The sequence below is a fragment of the Rhamphochromis sp. 'chilingali' genome (genome assembly GCF_963969265.1).
Source record: "Rhamphochromis sp. 'chilingali' genome assembly, chromosome: 1".
Taxonomy (NCBI): Eukaryota; Metazoa; Chordata; class Actinopteri; order Cichliformes; family Cichlidae; genus Rhamphochromis; species Rhamphochromis sp. 'chilingali'.
In genome coordinates this window covers 63,941,937-63,962,326 of record NC_137929.1, presented here as the reverse complement: position 1 = coordinate 63,962,326, position 20,390 = coordinate 63,941,937, and the positions used below count along the sequence as shown (strand labels likewise).

General features: G+C 44.1%; 1 protein-coding gene across 2 annotated transcripts; it reads right to left on the bottom strand.

The window, feature by feature from the left end:
- Positions 1-1,899: 1,899 nt before the first annotated feature.
- On the bottom strand, positions 1,900-18,227 carry LOC308402560 (sodium/hydrogen exchanger 9B2-like). 2 transcript variants are annotated; one of them, XM_080891498.1, is made up of 15 exons: positions 18,182-18,227; positions 16,471-16,542; positions 13,436-13,534; positions 12,394-12,496; positions 12,077-12,247; positions 6,911-7,053; positions 6,701-6,828; positions 5,432-5,513; positions 4,649-4,742; positions 4,462-4,568; positions 4,229-4,378; positions 3,985-4,093; positions 3,658-3,794; positions 3,008-3,182; positions 1,900-2,887 (listed from the first exon to the last, which is right to left on the bottom strand). In XM_080891498.1, exons 2-15 carry the CDS (start codon positions 16,540-16,542, stop codon positions 2,799-2,801), a joined length of 1,659 nt encoding a protein of 552 aa, XP_080747624.1. In that variant the 5' UTR covers positions 18,182-18,227; the 3' UTR covers positions 1,900-2,798. The 2 variants fall into 2 exon arrangements, with proteins under 2 accessions (XP_080747624.1, XP_080747625.1); XM_080891499.1 differs by having other exon boundaries at positions 1,900-2,884.
- Between the last annotated feature and the right edge of the window lie 2,163 nt (positions 18,228-20,390).

Genomic DNA, 20,390 nt, shown 5'->3' with positions numbered 1-20,390 from the left:
ACCGAGGATAAGCCAGTACCCACGGGACCTCTCTGGTGGTGGAGTCCTCTTCCACACTGCTTTTGCTGCACAGCAACTTGGGTGTAAAATTTTAGGGTATTGTTTTATTTTTTGTTTTTTCTTCTTCTTTGGTACATAAATGTTGGGTCTGCGCTTGCAGGCCCGCTGGTTGAAATGAAACAACCCCCCATTGTAAAACCATAAATGGTGTGTCATAACAGTTAAAGCACTGTGTGCATGTGTATGTGTGTGTGCATGTTTATGCATGTGCGAGCATGTGTGTGTGTGTGTGTGTGTGTGTGTGTGTGTGTGTGTGTGTGTGTGTGTGTGTGTGTGTGTGTGTGTGTGTGTGTGTGTGTGTGACATCCTGCTGATCACAAAGGGTCATCTCCTCTCACCCTTTATATGGCTTAACTTTAATGGCTGACCACATACAAGCACAGATGATCATCCTTTACAGAGAAGACAACCAGAACCTTTAGATTGGAGTGTGCCTGCAGTTTAACACTATAGCCAATTGCTTCGATGTGTAGGGGAGGAACAGAAGAATATCTCAACATGCAGTTTAAGGCAAGGTTTACAAGTGTAAGTGCAACAATGACAACATTGATCAAAATGAACCTAACAATGTGATTTTCCTCTAATACTGAAACCAGACTGCTTCTGTGTATTTTCATCTTCTAGTCGGTTTGTTTGAAAATCGCCTCTGTCAGTGCGCCCCAGAGCAGCTGTGGCTGCAATGTATCTGCCATCACCAGTGTGTGAATGTGTGCGTGACTGAATGTGTAAAGCACTTTGGGGTCCTTAGGGACTAAGTTAAGTGCTGTACAAATACAGGCCATTTACTGTTTATATTTCCTGCGTTGAAATTCCTCTAGGTGGCATTATTGCGTTGTTTTTACACTTGTAAACACTTGTTTTTCACAATTTGCAGTATGCTTGTTTTCTTAGCATTAACTCGGCTTTTGCTCGTTTCCTGTTCACAACATCTACTCAAAAAGCAAACAAACAAACAAACGAAACAATCTGCGTAAAAGCAATGGATACTTTTATCACTGGGTTTGTATGGGTGTGGGCTTTTTGACTACACACAGCTGGCTATATACTTAGAATTCTTCACTCTTTTAACCAAATACTTTTGCAAAGAAACACAATGCTGCCATGGATCCCTCATTAGGGTTAGGCCCATTTACACAGTTAAAATAAAACTCCAGCTCTAGATGAGTTGCTTGAAACTTGTGGCTGTTAAAAGGCTCATTCCACATCCATTAAATTTCAGTGTGTTCAGGCAGCAGCTGGTGGACAAGGATTTGAGTAAGAAACTAAAGTACATGTCATGTTTTTCATATTTAGGGCCAACTTGATACCAATCATGGGACTATCATTAGTTTTTCAGTAGAAAATCCAAAACACACATCCAGCTGAGAGGAAAAGCATCAGGAGATCTTACCTTCACAATCACCAACGTAATCTTAGGTGGAATCACTTGGATCAGTTGAACCACAGAGTGAAGGAGAAATGGTAAACGCTCAAAAGACTCACTGGCCAGACACAAAGTGTGACAATCAAACACATCAGATCAAGCATGGATCCATGGTGCAGGCTGGTACTGTAGATAACTGTGCCCTAAGAATCATGACACACTGACATCTGTGGTGAATGTGGCCATGTGAGCTCATAATCAGTTCAGATACGTGTGTCATAGCTTCGTCATGTGATCCCAGCAGAACCTAAAACCTTAGTTATATTACGTTTACCAATTAAGACTGAATTGTGTGGAACTAGCTGCCATAACTTAAGTAAATAGCATGTAGTCTTGATGCATACAAAAAAGAAACCTTTTTTAATATTCTAACTTTATTGATAAATATTTATTGAGCTTTGAATTAAAGCTCAATAGGACATCACACAATTACAGCATGCTTAATGATTACACGATTACTGATACAAGCTTCCAGGCTGGCAGCCGTGCGTGTAATGAAGTGTGTCTCAAAGATAAACATTCAGATTATTTTGTATGAATATTATCTAAGAATATATTAATATATCTTTGAAAATGTCATTAGACAATAGATTACCCACCCAGTTAAGATTAGTCACTTGCACATTTGAAGCTGTTTAATGAAGCTATCTGTTACTGCCATTAATTACTTAATCTGTATCCAATATTCGCTTTTGTAAATAACCATGTTTTAAGCACACAAAACAGTAAAAATGAACATTTTAGCTTCTTATAACCAAACCTGACACCAGAAAGAATGTGATGTCAGTTTAAAGACCTGACCTCCAGCATCAAGTCTGCCTTTGTTACTCCACCATATCTAAACTCCAACACATCAGATTAGCATGCTAGCTAAACTATCTGCCAGTCCCCATATGATGAATGACCTCAGCTGTACTTCACTTATGCAACAGACAAACAGAAGAAAATAAAAAATGAAGTAAGAAAATGAAACCTGGTGTGGCAAATACGCTTTATGTTAACACTAGCTAGCCAGAAATTAATTCATAATATAGATTCTGTCACTGCTAATGAGCTGATAACATAATCTGAGTGTAATGTAAAATCAATCATTGCACTTTACCAAAATGCATAAATATCAGTATAGTACACTACACAAACATTTGCACATTTACAGTTTCTAACCTGAGCATATGAGAAAATAGAAGATATTGACAGCCAGTTTATATAAATGAACCGCAGCTAAATTCTGTTTATGATTTACATAATGTGTGGACATATATATATATATATTGTATATACAGTTTTGTATAGTCAGTTTTTCCACTCAGATGCTTCATAGCTTGCTCTCGAGAGTCCCGTTGTCTTTTTCTTGAACAACCCCGTTGCGGTAAGATGGTGTAGCTCCACCTTCCGTCTCTTCTGCTGAGGTCGGGATTTTTAGAAAGGGGAAGAAAAGACATATGTTGTTTACATATGACTACATCTGACACTGTTCAGTGATGTAAGCCACTACACAGTGTGCAGATGTGTATGCCTGCTGACCTTTGACCTGCCGGGCCAGGAGACGTGGTCCTGCCAGTCCGATACCCAGTGCACCAACTGGAGCTGTGGTCAAGATGGCTAACACCGCTAATGTTAGCACGTCCAAACCAAACTTAATTAAGGCCTCGTCCCCTTCCTCCCTCGCCATGTCCAATGCCTTGGAGCCAATGGCAGCCTAGCACATACAGACATAAATAACTGCTCAGGAGAAGTGCAGATTAACAATGAAGGAGTTTATCGTTAAGATCACAGAGGTGGTTTTAAGGGAAACAACGGTACTTTTTTAGTTCTTAGTCATCTAGATCTAAAGGCCTTTAGATCATAACTAATGGCGAACTAGAACTTCTTTGCGTGGTTATTGTAGTAATTTAGGTTTTCGAAGTCAATAAAGAGAATTCAGGAGCCATGTAGGTAGCTAATCAACACCATTACAATCTAATGATTTCAGTGGTTACAAAGAAAAATCTATATGATATCTTAGTAGCTGTTTTGACCACCAGTGGCATTTTAGGAGTGTTTAGAGGCTTTATGCAGAAGTTTCCGGATAAGTCTGAGGTGCTTCTAGTTCTGGTTTAATAAAGTCGGGCACACTATTCTTGAAAAATGAATATCTTCTAGCAGTCTAATATCAGGATTACACACTCACAGACCTGCACAGTAGCTTTAGGCAGCCAGGCCACAGAAATGAAGAGCTTCTCTTTTAAGCTGAATCCTCCGTAATGAACCAACAGGAAGGTGACAAGTAGACGGATCACCAGACCAATAAGAATGCAGGCCATACCCAGACCTAAGGGCATAGACACAACAACAAAGAGGAAACCAATATCTTAAATTTCCTCAAGCAGTGAAATGTTTTGCTCTGCAGGTTAAAGCTCTTTGATTACTGGGCCCACTGGGCTCCTAGTAACTGAGAACAAAATCTAGACACAAATGGAGCAAAGTCTAACTGAAATATACTGGTAGCATAATGTTCTTACCCACAGTACTTGGGCTGAGTGCTTTAATCGTGATCTCAGCTCCAATCAGACCGAAGAGAAGTGGCTGAAATACATCCCATGACCGACCCACCATTTCTGCTACTGGTGCCTGATTGTGAAGTTAGAGATACCTGGATTAACCACATTCCATGGTGCCAGCCATTAAAAGACATGTTGATTTAGGGTAAACATGACAAAATCCAAGGGGCAGGAGGCAGGTTAAAGTGATCCTGATATATGATACCTTTTCAGTCTTCCAGCCCAGTGCAGCCAGGAAAGCCAGCACCAGTGTACAGAGACCTCCAGCTCCAGCAAAACCTATAACATGACTGAAGAAGACTGAAAATGTGGACAGACCCAGCAACATGAGGGTCCTCCTCAATACCAGATCCTCCTGCGATCAGACAGGAGATATTAAAGACACATTTTATGAACAATTAAAAAAGGAAAAATCATATTAATATAAAAATGTCAGACCTGGTCATTGCTGGGGAAGCAGTACAAGAACATGCCCAGGATCATACCAGCTACGATGCCTCCCACCACCTCCAGCAGACCCTTCAGTATGTTCATCCATGTAGAACCTGCAGGACAAACACAACGAGACCATGTAGACTAGAAAAGAACGAACTGAACAGCACAGGACAGAAACATTTTGTCTGACCTGTAGAGAAGGCGATTCCCAAACAAGTAGAGAATCCTGTTATGGCGAGAATATCATCAAAGCTTCCAGCAGCCATCAGGAGGGTGGGGATTCCCTGAAGAACAACACACAGTGACATTAAAGATTCATATTAGAGCAGAAGACTTGATCTTTCTTGACTCCCATGGAAGCTCTTGGGTTTGAGGAGCTTTACTGGAGGAGCCCTAGATCTTTTTGGTGATGCTTTCCCTTCCTTTAAATAGACTTGAAGTGATTAAACGCTTTGAGAAATAGCTGAAGGGATTCTAGTGGTGTATTATAGGTATTGGGGTTGTTGTGAAAACCAATAAGGTGTACAACGCTTTTAGAAGAGTATTGCTACTTAATCAGTATCCTATCAAAGTTTCAAGTGTTGCTTAAGCTGGCTTTAGTGACTTTGTATGAGGTATTAAGGACCACTGTGGGTCTCCTAGAGGTCACTGTGGGTTCTTGTAAAGGGGGTAGAGCATGATTAGGAAGCTTAGCAATCACTGAGAATGTGTTGATGGAGCTCGAGGATCTCTAGAGGCCCCTATATTGATTTTATTAATGGTGTCAATTGTTATGTAATGTTTACAGTCCTGCAGGTGGTTCTGCTGTTATTTTTATTTTATACTTGCTCTGCATAAGCCTACACAGATGATGTGTCATGTCTATAGATTCATCTCAGGCTCATCTGTTTTTCCACCCATACGCTGCCCCTTGTGGCAGGATGAACCTTTCATCAGTCAAATGTAGTGATGATAGTAACGGGTGATAATTTACCTTCTCCACTCCATATCCTTCTCTCTGCAGAAGCAGCATTGAAGGAACAACAACTGCTGGAGAAACGGCAGCCAGTACAAAACTGCACAAACACAAATATCACAGGCACAATGAGTGTCGCTTTACTTACTTTGAATCTAGTCATACAGAAAGAAATGGCTCTGTGTGTGTGTCTAGAGATGGGTATCGTTTAGGTTTTATCCGATACCGGTGCCAAACCGGTACTTTTGAAACAGTGCTGGTGCTTAAACGGTGCTCAAACCGGTGCTTAAATAATAGAGAACACAAAATTCAAAAACCTCCCATGTTCAGCTGTTCTTTTTGTAAAAAGATGACAATGTTAGCCTTTTCTGCAGCTATAGTGCATATATGGTATCACTCTTGGCTGGAAGCAGTGCTTAAACAATGGAATAAATACAAACTTTGTCCAAAAACTTCTCATGTTTAGCGGTTTTCCACTTTTTCTTTGGTCATTTTAGCCTTTTTGGCCAGGGTGAAGGGAGTATCTGCCATCAAACAAGAAGACAGCCGCATGTAGCTATGATGATGTTTGCTAGTTCACCTTACATGCATTAATGTAATAACGTGGTTAGCCTACTCAACGTAAATTACACACGAACAACATGAAGCTACTCACACAAAGAAGAACGGATGCTGCTGCATCATCATCCTCATCATTTCTGCTACACTGGCAGGGCTAGGGGCCAGGACTCTCCTGTTTGTGTTTTTGGGGGATGTTGCTAACTCCGGGTCCGATAACAGGCACCACACCCACAGTAGATGTGCTCGGTGTGAGGTCTCACAGCAAGCTATCAAATACGGCGCATTTCTCGGCTTTTAAAAAAAAAAACGCTATGCGTCGCCAGGTGTTTCATCGGATTTGAGGTGTTACCTCCTTTGACAGTATCACAGTATCAGCTTAAGGCGCTTGTTGCAGGCTGCTGAGTTTGTATATTTTGCTGTGAAGTACAGCCAGACTTTTGACCGCTTCGCCTTGGGCATTTTTAATCTGTAGCTCTGCTCTAAAAGAACCTACGTACCTGGGCCCGCCCACTATCCTCGGAAACGTAAAATGATTGGCTAGAATTCAAAGTGTATCACAGGTCAGGAAAAAAAAGCACCGAAATGTGCGCTGCTTTTCGGTCTGGTTACTACCGTTTATGTCAGAACCGGTGCCATCATGGCACCGGATACCGGTACCCATCCCTATGTGTGTGTGTGTGTGTGTGTGTGTGTGTGTGTGTGTGTGTGTGTGTGTGTGCACTTTACCCCAGTATGAAACCCCAAACCCATGGCAGACCCAGCAGGAAGTGAGAAACCACAGCAACAATGCAGGCTTCCACCATACAGGGTCCAACTGCAACACGTACGCACACTGCTTTCAGTCGACTTAAAGCCTGCATGCAAACACAGAGTTAAGAGACTGCATTTGATTTTGTGTGCAACTTAACTTAGACTGATATTTAAATGTACACGTACCTCAGGGTTGAGGCCCAGACCAGCCCTGGTCAGGATGATGGACAAGGCGATGTTCCTCAGAGCTGCAGACCAGTGAGTGTCGATGAAGATGGCGTCCGTTATGTAAGGAACATTACGCAATAGCAGACCCGCCAGCAGCATACCTACACGCACGCACACACATACACAGGTTTTTACATGGTTGCCACACCTGTAAGTACCCCAGCTAACATAATCTGTGCTAGCAAAATACAATGATTCAACATGCATCTGAAATTACAATTAAATTCTTTTTATCTACAAATGCTTCCTGGCAAATACAGTATGTTATAATAAAGGGGTAACAATTCGTGTTTTACTGGAATTAAAAAAATAATTACAGTAATTTTAAGTAGTGTATCAATATTTAAGTAATTTACACTATGCTGTACTTTTAGAGATGCAGGCTTTATTATTAAGGGGATTCGCTTTGCCTTTTTGATTTCTTATTATGTTGGTGTGTATCACTATTCAAATGGCCAAGATAAAATTTCAGATAAAACACACAGAGAATCAATTTAATTCCAGGGGAATTACAGCCATATGCTGTATTATAAAGTTCTACCTAATCACTGTCTTATTAAATCATCATCAAATGGACCTACGTCTCCTCAAAGCAGTGATTGGTCCAGTGCTTCCACCTTTGCATTTTTGCTTACTTCTAATGTCACCATTTTCTCTTTTAATTGACTCAAGGAGAATGGATGAACTCCAAGAGAGAGCACAAACCACCCTCTACTGTTTATGCTGCATATTGCAGCACATCACAGACACACAAGCATAGCTGCTGGGAAGATCTACATCAGAGGCTCTTAACACAGATTTTATAAACTAGAGCTGGGCGATAAACGATAACGATATGTATTGCGAAATAACTTTTCCCGATAGAAAAATGAAACTATTGCGATAGACCTCATCTCTCTCTCTCTTCCTCTCTTATAAAAAATGAATAGCCAATTCAAATTAAGCAGCGCAGAGCCGAACCAATCACAGCCGCAGCGTCATGTCACCTAACTTGTTACGTACAGCTCAAGTGCCAAGCCGCACATGTGTATTTGTTTGGAAAGCAGCCAGCGGCCGGGTAATGGAGGAAATGAGTGTGCCGACTAGAGAAAAATCAACCGAGAGCGTGACCGAAGGTTACCGAAGAGAACACAGATGACGGATGCCGGAGAGATTGTCGAAAGGAAAGGCAAGAGAAGTTCCATAGTGTGGAGGTATTTCGGCTATTTCAAGTCTGACAAAAAACAGTAACGCGCACTGTAAATTGTGCCGAAAGCATGTTCCCACAAAGTCTGGAAATACAACAAACCTTTTTTATCACCTGAAGCAGTGCCACCCACTAGAGCACGCTCAATCTCTGACTGAAAGCACTAATTCATCATCGAAAACAACTGGGGGAATCCCTGCGAAGCAATCAATTGAGTCGGCTTTCTCCGGCGTCTTACCATATGACAAAAAAGCTAAGAGACATAGCAACATAACGAATGCCATGGCTTACTGTCTTGCTAAAGACATGCTACCAATAAACACGGTCGACAATGAAGGATTCAAGCAGCTAATTAAGGTAATGAATCCTCGTTACCAACTCCCTGGATATAAACATTTCTCTCAGACAGCGCTTCCAAAGCTATATTAAATAAGTTAGTCAATTTTGTCTCTTCTTCTGTAAAATAAGCTAAGATTTATTTTTAGAATTAATATTTTGTTTCTAAGTGGACCTGACAATTTAGTAGTCTGTTTTGTTTGTTCTATTCCATCCATCCATCTTCATCCGCTTTATCCAAGGCCGGGTCGCGGGGGCAGCAGCCTAAGCAAAGAGGCCCAGACCTCCCTCTCCCCAGCCACCTCCTCCAGCTTATCCAGGGGAACACCAAGGCGTTCCCAGGCCAGCCGAGATATATAATCTCTCCAGCGTGTCCTGGGTCTGCCCCAGGGCCTCCTCCCAGTGGGACATGCCTGGAACACCTCACCCAGGAGGCGCCCAGGGGGCATCCTTGTCAGATGCCCGAACCACCTCAGCTGGCTCCTTTCGATGTGGAGCAGCAGCTGCTCTACTCTGAGCCCCTCCCGGATGGCCGAACTTCTCACCCTATCTCTAAGGGAGAGGCCAGCCACCCTTCGGAGGAAGCTCATTTCTGCCGCTTGTATCCGCGATCTCGTTCTTTCGGTCACTACCCACAGCTCGTGGCCATAGGTGAGGGTAGGGACGTAGATCGACCGGTAAATTGAGAGCTTCGCTTTTACACTCAGCTCCCTCTTCACCACAACGGACCGGTGCAGCGTCCGCATTACTGCAGCTGCAGCCCCAATCCGTCTGTCGATCTCCGGCTCCCTTCTCCCATCACTCACGAACAAGATCCCGAGATACTTGAACTCCTCTACTTGGGGCAGGAACTCATCCCCGTCCCGGAGTGGGCACTCCACCCTTTTCCGGCTGAGAACCATGGCCTCAGATTTGGAGGTGCTGATCCTCATTCCCACTGCTTCACACTCGGCTGCGAACCGTTCCAGTGCGAGCTGGAGGCCCTCACCCGATGAAGCCAACAGAACCACATCATCCGCAAATATCAGAGATGAGATTCTGAGGCCACCAAAGCGAAAGCCCTCCGCCACTTGGCTGTGCCTAGAAATCCTGTCCATAAAAATTATGAACAGAACCGGAGACAAAGGGCAGCCCTGGCGGAGCCCATCACCCACCGGGAACGAGTCCGACTTATTGCCGGCAATGCGAACCAAGCTCTTGCAACGGTTGCATAGGGATCGAATGGCCCGTAGCAATGGGCCAGACACCCCATACTCCCGCAACACCTCCCACAGGACACCCCGAGGGACACGGTCGAATGCCTTCTCCAAGTCCACAAAACACATGTAGACTGGTTGGGCAAACTCCCATGCACCCTCAAGTATCCTGGAGAGGATAAAGAGCTGGTCCAGTGTTCCGCGACCAGGACGAAAACCGCATTGTTCCTCCTGTATCCGAGGTTCGACTAGCGGACGAACTCTCCTTTCCAGCACCCTGGCATAGACTTTCCCAGGGAGGCTGAGGAGTGTGATCCCCCTGTAGTTGGGACACACCCTCCGGTCCTCCTTCTTAAAGATGGGGACCACCACCCCGGTCTGCCAGTCCACAGGTACTGCCCCTGAACATTGCAGAGGCGTGTCAACCAGGACAGCCCTACAACGTCCAGAGCCTTCAGGAACTCGGGGCGGACCTAATCAACACCAGGGGCTCTGCCACCAAGGAGTTGTTTAACTGCCTCAGTGACCTCGCCCCCGGAAATTGGCGGGTCATTCCCCTCATCCCCAGACTCTGCTTCCTCCTCGGAAGACGTGTCAGTAGGATTAAGGAGGTCCTCGAAGTATTCCTTCCACCGCCTGGCAATTTTCTCAGTCGACGTCAGCAGCGCTCCGCCAGCACTATACACAGTGCAGGTGGAGCACCGCTTTCCCCTCCTGAGACGCCTGATGGTTTGCCAGAATCTCTTCGAGGCAGTCCGAAAGTCTTTTTCCATGGCCTCTCCGAACTCCTCCCACACCCGAATTTTTGCTTCAGCCACTGCCCGAGCCGCATTCCGCTTGGCCTGTCGATACCTGTCGGCTGCCTCCGGAGTACCACAGGCTAACCAAGCCCGATAGGACTCCTTCTTCAGCCTGGTGGCTCCCTTGGCCTCTGGTGTCCACCATTTGGTTCGGGGATTACCACCGCGGCAGGCACCAACCACCTTGCGGCCGCAGCTCAATGCAGCAGCTTCGGCAATGGAGACGCTGAACATGGTCCATTCGGACTCAATGTCCCCAGTCTCCCTCAGAATGCTGTTGAAGGTCTGCCGGAGGTGTGCGTTGAAGATCTCGCGGACTGGGGCCTCTGTTAGACGTTCCCAGCACACCCTCACTACGCGTTTAAGTGTACCAGGTCTGTCCAGCGTCCTCCCCCGCCACCTGATCCAACTCACCACCAGGTGGTGATCAGTTGACAGCTCAGCCCCTCTCTTTACCGGAGTGTCCAGAACATATGGTCGCAGGTCTGGTGATACGATTACAAGATTGATCATCGACCTACGGCCTAGAGCGTCCTGGTGCCACGTGCACTTATGGACACTCTTATGTTCGAACAGGGTGTTCGTTATGGCCAAATTGTGATTAGCACAGAAGTCCAATAACAAAGCACTGCTCGGGATCAGTTCAGGGAGGCCGTTCCTCCCAATCACGCCCCTCCAGGTCTCGCTGTCGTTACCCACGTGAGCATTGAAGTCTCCCAGCAGGACAACAGAGTCTCCAGGTGGAGCACCTTCTAGCCGGTATCTCTCAACCTCACGCACTAACTCAGGCTCCTTCCCCACCAGAGAGGTGACATTCCATGTCCCTATTGCCAGTCTTGGCAGCCGGGGGTCAGTCCACCAGGGCCTCCACTCCTGGCCGCCACCCAGCACACAATGCACCCGACCCCTATGGCGCCTCCTGCGGGTGGTGGGCCTGCGGGAGGATGGGCCCATGTCTCCTCTTCGGGCTGTGCCCGGCCGGGCCCCATGGACTAAGGCCCGGCCACCAGACGCTCGCCCTCGGGCACCCTCCCCGGGCCTGGATCCAGGGCGGGGCCCCGGTAACCCTATCCCGGGCAGGGTAAACTGTTCCCTCGATAATCTTTTCATAAGGGTCTTCTGAATCGCTCTTTGTCTGGTCCCTCACCCAGGACCAATTTGCCATGGGAGACCCTACCAGGGGGCAAAGCCCCCAGACAACATAGCCCCTGGGATCCCTGGGACACACAAACCCCTCCACCATGATAAGGTAGCGATTCAAGGAGGAGTTCTATTTTGAAACTTAAATGCTTTAGCGGCTACCTTTTGTGTAGTTTGTAATATTTGCCTTTATTTATCTGAAACTGAAGCCTCATTTTAAGTACATCTGCCCTGTTGAACTTATTATGGGAAATAAATATTTAAATCAAAACAAGCTGCTGATTATTTCACATTTTACTTGTGAGCAACGGCACATTTAAATCTTACAAATATAGTTATTTGGCTTATATCGTGATAGATATCGTTATCGCCTGAAATGAAAAAAACATATCGTGATATGAAAAAATCTCATATCGCCCAGCTCTACTTGCTTAAACTATAAAAGGAATGAGTGATTGGGCTGTACCAAGCAGTGGAGGGAAGGGGGGCAGTGTGGGCAGTTGGATCATTCCCACCAGCTTCCCTCCCAGCACGGAACAGATGAAGAGGATGATGATGCCGAACAGGTTCCCTCCAGGTAAACACTCTTTTCCCGTGATGGTCCAGACGACTCCGAACAGCAGAGCAAACAAACACACTGCAAGCAGATGTGACATCCCATTAAGATTCAGTGTGACAGGACACATTTACACAGTGCTGCTGGTCAGGTAGAGTATTTAATGAAGACACATAGTTGAGGATGTTACCTTATACAAACACACAGGCATCATGAGTGTTCGTTACCTTTGGTGATGAGCAGGTTGATGATTCCCCGAGGTCGAGGACATCTGTCCTTCAGACTGATACAGGACGCGCAGCAGGAAGAGTCAGATGATGGCGTCTTCATCTGTTCATTAGATGTTTTTCAGTTTCTGATATTCATCATTCATTTGGTCACAGCAACAGATTGCTGCAGACACCAGTAGTTTGCATAGAAGACGCCAGCTTGTCTGAACTATTGCCAAATGTAGAACATTTGTCTTTCAAGAAAAACGTTTTCATTTTTGCTGCAACCTACAACTTGCAACTTATTTCACCTAGAGACAGCTAGCAACCACTGACCAGCTGTTTGGGAAATATACATTTTTTCATTTCCATTTTTATACCGGCCTTTCTCTCGGTCAGCGCAGTGACCTACTGAGTCTTCAGCAATAAGTTAAACAGTGTCTGCCAGCAAACTCCAGCAACCAGATGGTGAATTTTCATTTTTCCCTAGCAACGGACTGTTTCTAGGACATCGCCAACCAGTCTCTACACTTGTGTGACTGAGCACTTACAGGACACAACGCCTAAACCACAAACTTTATTATCATTAATATTCATGAGAACTTTAAACCCTCAACTACAACCAGGTTGCTGAGGTTTCATTAGAGTGAGGTTGCATTCGATCCATCTGTAGTTGCTAAAAGAGCACAGATTCAGTAACTATAAGGTGTTACCCTTCAAATTAACTGTCTTGTATGAATTTTGTCCTTGGAATTCTTATGTTCTAACATTTGGAAAGGAAAATTCCCAATAAATGGGTAGAAACTGCCTTAATAACAACAATGCTTGGTCTTTTTTTTTTTTTTTTTTCGTTGTATGCATGCTGGTCTCCTTCACTCTGACTCCAAAGTGTTTTACACATATTTTCACATGTAGAGCCCACTGCCCAGAGGTTAGCTGCAGTTCTCATCTGTCCACCTACATTCAGTCTAAACCTTAAAAATTACAGAGCCCCAACACTTGCATATGGTTTCTATAAATAGACGGCCTTTCTCAGAGCTCAGAGGTGAATCACACTCACCGTGGTCGTGTCGTCCGGCTCCTCCGGCTCCTCCGCCTTCCTCCGGGGCAGGACGGTGATCTCTCTGTCCTCTTGACCAGCCTGAACTTTACTCCCTACCTTTACCAGAAACGTGCATGTGTACAAAAGTGAGAGAGAGAGAGAGAGAGAGAGAGAGAGAGATAGAATGGGTTTAAAGACATGGGCTGTAGGGTTTTGTCCTTTGTCCTCTTCAGCCAAACCTCTTGAAGCAGGTGAATTTCAATGGTTGACGAATTACTAAGGCCCTAGAAGTTACTCTGTTTGCTCTTTATGTTTTCCTCAATACTTCCTAGATTTTCTTTAAAAGTTGGCAAAAGACTGCTGATTTAGAGATGCAGGACTTTGTTCGTGTTCAGAGATCTTTTTAAAAATAGTAATAATTTTATTATAACATTTAAGTGATGAGATGAACAGAAAGAAATAGGAAAACCAAAAAAAAAAAGTAAAGAGAAATAAAACTGGTATGGAAGAACCACCAAAAACAGAGAGCACTGTAAAATAATTGAAAGCTGATTTCAAAAAGACAATCAAAGGCAGTAAAAGATCATAAAGGATTCAATCACAGCAAAACACCAATACTTCTGTGAGCCTTATCTCCTCAGGCTGGTCATTTCAAAGCTGGAAAGCCCTGATGGAAAAATTTATGGTCACCCTTTAGATATATAACAAGCCTCATCTTTGGAGGATCAGAAGGTGCCAACAAGCTCATAACATATGGGGTCAACTCTCTTCTGTATTACATCTTAAAAATCCATGCATTATTTAAACCACTTATCCAGCTTCCTGCAACATATATATCACCTATAAACCAAATACCACAAAGTTACTTTCGCAGTTTTTGAGTAAAGTCATGCTTTAAAAGTCTGACTAGTACAAGGCCAGCCACCTCATTCCTGCAGGTTAGTACAACATCTGCAGAGGCGTTCCCATACATTAATTGGACTCGTGCTGCAAAAACTTGTCAGTGATTATTTTTTTCATTACTATATTGTATGACTACCAAGGTCAAAAACCTTTATTGAATATTGTGACGTAGTTGTGTGGTGTAATCTCTGATTGGGTCGTGTGATGGCTTCCTTACTGACATACCTCCTAAAAGTCAGATAACGCAGCCAAGAAACTGGGGTGTGTTCATTATGGTGTGCTGGTATTGGTTGTTGTTGGTCTGCCCATTTGCCCCACTAACCTGTGGAAGGCCACGCCTCCACCGTGAGACTGAGTGAGCACATGTCAAAGAGGAACGCACACCTATTCCTGTTTGTTTTCCTCCTGTTTGTCTGTTTACTAGACAAACAGTTATTGTTTCATCCCATCAGTCACTAAACGAGCAGATACACTATCCCACCTCTCACACACACATACAGATCATGAAAAATGTCAACATTCGACATTTTATGGCTCTGGACCCTCACTAATGTCTAAAGTCCGCTGGTTTCCAGTTGATGTATCCAACCTTTTATGTTTTCAGAAGAACTTTGATGATTTCTAAACACTCTGCAGCCACATGGGTGATTTACAGCTTAAATGTGACAGACAGCCATGCACGTAAAGCTGACTTTGTTTCTAAGAATAACCGAACAAGTACACGGGTGTTTAATGTTTGGTGATCCAATTTCATGAACTTAACAACTTTTTATGACCAAATAGCAGCTTATCTGTACCTCTAAATCTGTTAATTGTTTTATGATCTGTCGTTGCCATACATTGGTCCACTGTGACATGTGATAGCATTACTGCTCCGGCCTTCATTCACTTTACATGGTTAAAATGACCTTTACTGAAGCGCCAAGGGCCAACTGGAGGTGGACGGTGGAGGAGTGAAATATCAACACGCTGCATTAAAACTATGAAATACGTAAGAAATCCTGCTTTACACAAAGTGTTGTCAACCTATTGTATTTCAAGTGTCACACATTGTGTTTGTTTGTTTAGTGCATATATGGCAGACATGGTTTATGATTTACTATCAATAGTCTTAGATCCTCTGCCCTCTTTTCTTGAACAGAGGTATCCATCTGATCATCAGCCCGTCAGCATTTCAAGTTCCAGGTCAATGACTCCTGGTCATTTATTAGCTCTGCTTTGAGTGGCTGTTGGTTTTTGGCCTCTGCATTCCCATATTCATAGTTAATAGTTAAGTCTGGCTTTGAGGCTACAACAGCTCAGGCAGGTCTCTCTGGTCCTTATTCTCACTCACTTGTTTTACTGTCAGTCAGGAAACTTGTGCCAGTTATTCAGTTGTTCAACTGCTCATGAATGCAAATATTACATCAGCAAGTCACTGGTGACGACTCAAGATGACCTGCTGAAACTCAAAGAGACTTTGGTTATCAGAGTATTTCATAAACTGCTGATCTGTTGGGATTTTTCCCACACAGCCAACTCTAAGGTTTACAGAGAATCATCTGAAAACATCCAATGGTCTTCAAGTCTCTGGATGAAAATGCCTCAGTGATGTCAGAGGTCAGACTGCTTCAAGCTAACAAGAAGGCAACGCTAGATCAAAGGCATGCAGAAGAGCGCCTCTGAATGCACAGCGTGTTGAACTTTGAAGCTAACAGTCAACAGAAGTCTGCACTGGGTGCACTCCAGAGAGCTAAGAACTAAAGCTACAATTCACAGACTCATCAAAATTGGACAGTAGACGGTTGGACAAACATTTCCTGGTCTGATGAGTCTCAGTTTCTGTTGCAACATTCAGGCAGGGTCAGAGCGTGGATCCATCCTGCCTTACATCACCTGTTCAAGCTGCCAGTGGTGTGGGAGAGATTTCACAGGTACAGAAGAAGCACCCTGTCAGTTTGTTATCTCAAACAGACTTTAAAGTGACCATCTCCAGTCTTGGATGACAAACTGGTCACACGTACTGGGCTATTTTGATGGCTGGAGCAGTTGTGTTTTCTTTACCATGTCAGAGCAGAAATAGAAGGAAAGATAAAGTTGTAGGCCACGTGACTCCACGTGTGTGGTTTTAATAGGTGGATGTTTTGTGTGATGTGAACAGTCGGTGGTACCTCAGCCTGTTCCTGCTGCAGCCCAACGTCGCTCACCCGAAGGTAACGCTTGGTGGCCTCTTCATCCATCATCTGAAACAATCACGCATTTCTTCTCATATATGTGAGGAGCCACATTTAAATATTTCAAATAAGTCTGATTTCAAACTAACAAAGTCCTTAATGCTAAATGCCATTGAAGTCCAATCAGTCTATTCAAGTAAGAATAGTGAAAATGTCATGGAAATCATGAACAAAATGAGCACCCAAATAAACTTTTTAAAACGTCTTAATGGACGGTGTCAGTTTACTTTGTGTGACCATTCAGAAAATCCTCATCTAAATCCTTGTTTCATTCACCTTTTTAAAATTTTATTAAAGATGTTCCACATTTCATCTGAGAGGATATTTCAGTTCTAAAGGCTCATGGACTCATTGCAGGCGGTCCAGAGACTCGCAGAGCCGCCCTGTAATCATGTAAGTAGGTGCACTTTAGTCCCACCAACACCTTTAATCACGGACACTTTTCATTGTTGTTACCAATCAAATCTGCCCGCTGCAACCCTTTCGCTCTTCTCTGCGGTTGATGAATGGACCAACAGCAGTGCAAGCAAGAGTGACGCACACACTAGTCGGTCCACATACAGGCCTCCATTTGTGCACCGCCTCCATCTGACATCAGCTTTTTGCAGGCAGACAGGCTATCCCAAGACTGCGGTGGACAGTGAACGCACCACCTCTGCTTCACCAGAAATTCCACTTAATGCTGTCCTGAGATCCCTTCTCATCCAATTTAATCTCCACTCACACCTTAGCCAATGTGCTCCTAATGCCTCAATGCCTCACATGACTGTAGAGCGATCAGCGACTCATAAGAAATTCACTTCAGTGACCCACACCTTGATTCACACCTTGGCCCCTGTGACCCCTAACGATTCTCATGATTATAGGGTTGAACCCTCTGCAAGGTGACTCTCCAACAACGAGTAAATACCTGAGAGTCTCCACCAGCTTTTAGACCTGAACAAACCTCTTGGATGGATAAACAGTGAAACTTCTCCAAGAACCTGAAAAGAAGTCCAAACTCAAGAAGTACCCGGAGTGACTTCTTCAAAGGTTTTAATGCCAGCTGATGATTGTTATTGTCAACATGCTGATAATCCTCACTATAGATTACCAGACTTAGCAGATTAGAAAAAGCTTACACTTGGAAATCTTTCATCTTTAACGCCACCCTTACTGTAATCTCTTAATCTACTGCATGACTAATAACTGAAGCCTTCAGAAAAGCAAAGTTACATACAATGTGCAGTTTTACCTGGAAATACAGTGATGCAGGAGTAAGACATATCAGGCAAACTTTAACTTATTTCTAATAGAAATTATTTTTTTAAATAATATATATAAACAATATATGCATATATATAAATATGCAGTTTTTTCTCTTAAAAATGTGAAAATTGGCATTTCAAGTAAAATAAATAGTTGGCCTCAGTACTTGATCAACACACTGCTTCATTAATTGTGCGTAAGCAAAAGTAAAACAGTATAGTCCAACTACTCTCCATTTCCACTTCAGGTCTTTTCAGCCCATCACAGAAATCTCCACGTAAACCCAAAACAAAGGACAAATGTTCCCTCCAGTCCCAGCTGACAGCTTCACTGAAACCTCACACACTTCCCATCACGTACCCATAAAAGCTGAATTATTCTCATTTTCTCAGGCTCTTACCTTGAGCTGATGAAAAGTTGTGTGACTGGAACAAAGAGCAGCAGGCGACTTAGTCATCAAGCAGCAACAAGAGACGGAGGAAGCGAGTGTCTGCCGCGTGTTAACAACAGACGGTTTTAACTCTGTTGTGTTTGTCGCTGTGCAGAATGACAGACGTCACACACAGACACACACGCGTGGTAAAGCCTGGCATTATGGGAACACAGGTCGCAGTAACCCTGAGTCCTCTGTATTAATGCCAGGCTGCAGGGCAGCAGACACAAACATTATCATACACATAATAGCAGGTGTGTGTCCGTGTGTGCGCACATGCAGCATTTACACTGGACGCCTGACGTTAACACGCCGCGTGCAGGTGCTGAGGTGACGGCCAGCTTTGACCTTTTTGTAGAAACTGAAATGTTCATGTGAGGAGTTAAATCAGAGCTGAGAGGCACGATGAAACGATGAAACCACTGCTTTGTGATCCAAAAACCACACCTGTGCACGCACGCCGTATCTGAGGATTAGTGGTTTGCTTCTGCAACTAACTATTAAACCATCAGGGTATTATCTTCTTAAGAGTCAGGAAGTTGTGACGAATACTGTTTGTGATGCTCGCCAAGTGAGACAAGATGTTTGGACGTTCTACTTTGTTTTGTTTGAGATGTTTGCTTGGAGAATCAGCGGTTACCAGACTGAGGATGTGAACAACAGGACGGCAGCAGCACTCTGGACTGGGAGTAAGATGCTGCCCCAATGAGGGAGTTTAAGTATCTTGGGGTTTGTGAGCGAGGGAGAAAGGAGGAGACTGGTGGATGGATCGGTGCAGCGTCTGCAGTAATGTGGGCACTGTAACTATCTGTGGTCGAGAGAGACCTGAATGTGAATGCAAAGCTTCTGATTTACTGATCGATCTGCTCTGTCTGTGAGCTGTGGTTGCAGGTATGAGCTGCCTCTGAAGGCTGTCCACATCCACAGGAGCCTGCTGAAGTGGTTCAGGGACCTGACTATCATGCCTCGTGGATGCCTCCCAGCTGAGGTGCTTCCTTGTAAGTCAACAGTCTGGGCATCTCTGCTCAGATCCACACAGCAGTGACCCGGACCTGCAAACCTGTTCATTTAGACTGTTGTAGTGACTCCATGTAGCGCCTGCGATGTGACCAGCACCACTGCCAGCGTATTCATGACTGTGCATATTCTATTATGTATGAATTAAACTTGTGGTCATGTCCTGGTGTTTTAAACCCGATGACAGAAACAACGGAAATGCAGGGACCTTTGTCGCTCTTGGCTCTCTGCTCTTTGTTTGCTGTGACATAGTCCACTGTGAGTGTCGCATCTATATGGCGTACACAAATATTTGATAAAAAAATACTACATTTTTTGCATTTGCATTTCAGTTTGAAAACATCCATGCATGGAAACGATATTTGTGTGTTGTGATTGGTTGTGCTCTCACGGGTTTTATGGATTATTCGACTCTTCCAGGCAAAATCAAAGTACTGCCTACTTCAGTCGTAGACATTATCTATACAGTCTATAAAGCATGTAATGGAAAAAGACAACGCTGGTACTGCGAGTAAACGAGCAATGCTTCATATGTTTATATTTTTTTACTGCAGGACAGCAATGATGACACCCCCACTGCCGTCTTTTTCTGTGGTACCTTCTTCAGGTTATTTCCACCTCTGTTCTTGGTGGGATCTTTGCAGCACACTCGGAGACGTGGGTTTCATCTATTCATAGACAGTTTGCTTGGATTTAAATGATCTCCTGGGTTTTTAGAGAATATTTGTTAGCACTGATCTTGTGTTTGAAATACTTTGTGAGCAAAGCAAAGCAACACATTCACACACTGTAATTGCACTCGAAGTGTGGTTTCTGTGCTCAGTCTTTGTCAGCTAACAGACTTTCTCTGTCTTTATTTATTGGGGAAGGGACCCTCTACAACCCACACAACTAACTCCAGGCAGCTTTTGAAGGAAGCACAATTGATAAAAATGTGCACCTGTTTGTGTAGCAAGCCTATTGGGACGGTGCTCGTCTTTAACTAAACCAGTGTGTTTTTAAGGCTTTTTATTATTACCAGAGCACAGTTCTCCAGTCTGAGCACATTCTATTTAATCTCCATCTAAAGATACTTCTGACACTCAACATCTCCATTATTTATCTCTTTTTCTGGACTAGAGGAAGTGGAAAGAGACGTGACGCCTCTGCAGACACGCCG